This window comes from Myotis davidii, unplaced genomic scaffold (assembly GCF_000327345.1).
Source record: "Myotis davidii unplaced genomic scaffold, ASM32734v1 scaffold3578, whole genome shotgun sequence".
In the NCBI taxonomy this organism is placed as follows: Eukaryota; Metazoa; Chordata; class Mammalia; order Chiroptera; family Vespertilionidae; genus Myotis; species Myotis davidii.
The window spans coordinates 401,413-402,269 of record NW_006289094.1 but is presented as its reverse complement, the minus strand read 5'-3'; the positions used below and the strand labels follow the sequence as shown (position 1 = coordinate 402,269).

Below are 857 nucleotides of genomic sequence, written 5' to 3'. Positions count from 1 at the left end.
CGGATGGGCTCAGCGATGGGGGAGGCTGGGCGTGTAGCTCCGGGTCCAGGACTCCTGCGCGCGGGTACCTGTCCGGTGGGCGGTCTCCGGAGGGTGGGCGGGGGCCCAGGAGGGAGGGCTGACCGCCGCCTGTCCCCAGTCTGGAGTACAGCAACCTGACGGCCGCCAGCTGCGAGGCCCTGGCCTCGGTGCTCAGGGCCAAGCGGGAGCTGAAGGTCCTGGGGGTGAGCAACAACGACTTCGGCGAGGCTGGCACCCGCACGCTATGCCAGGGCCTGGCCGACTCCACCTGCCCGCTGGAGTCGATCCGGTAAGCTAAGCGCTGGGCTGGCGGCGGGAAGGGGCGGCGGTGTCTGCAGCTGCCTCAGCGTTTCCTGTGCCCCAGGCTGGAGGGCTGCGGCCTCACCGCGGCCAACTGTCAGGACCTGGGCGGCATCGTGGCCGCCAAGGCCTCGCTGAGCGAGCTGCAGCTGGGCAACAACAAGCTGGGGGACGCGGGCATCGCGCAGCTGTGCCCTGGGCTGCTGAGCCCCGGCTCCAGGCTCCAGACCCTGTGGTGAGTTGGAGGCTGGGCAGAGGGCCGTGGGGTCCAGGTAGCTCTGCACAGGCCTGTCCCCGCCTGCCCACCCTGCCCCCAGGCTGTGGCCTGGCCAGGTGGGGCGGGACTGCCCCTGGGTGGCCCTGCTGTGACGCGTCCCCTGCCTCTGCAGGCTCTGGGAGTGTGACTTCACGGCCAGTGGCTGCAAGGACCTCTGCCAGGTGCTCAGAGCCAAGGAGAGCCTGAAGGAGCTCAGTGTGGCCGGCAACGAGGTGGGGGACGAGGGCGCGCGGCTGCTGTGTGAGACCCTGCAGGAGCC

At 71.1% G+C, this 857-nt stretch overlaps 1 protein-coding gene across 1 annotated transcript in view; it reads left to right on the top strand.

Annotated features, from left to right (window-relative positions):
• Positions 1–857, top strand: part of RNH1 (ribonuclease/angiogenin inhibitor 1) — a 13,869-nt gene that overhangs the window by 11,811 nt on the left and 1,201 nt on the right. The window contains exons 5-7 of the mRNA XM_015562394.1: positions 140–310; positions 386–556; positions 711–855. Of these exons, the coding sequence (XP_015417880.1) occupies positions 140–310; positions 386–556; positions 711–855 (487 nt within the window). The remainder of the gene's footprint in view (positions 1–139; positions 311–385; positions 557–710; positions 856–857) is intronic.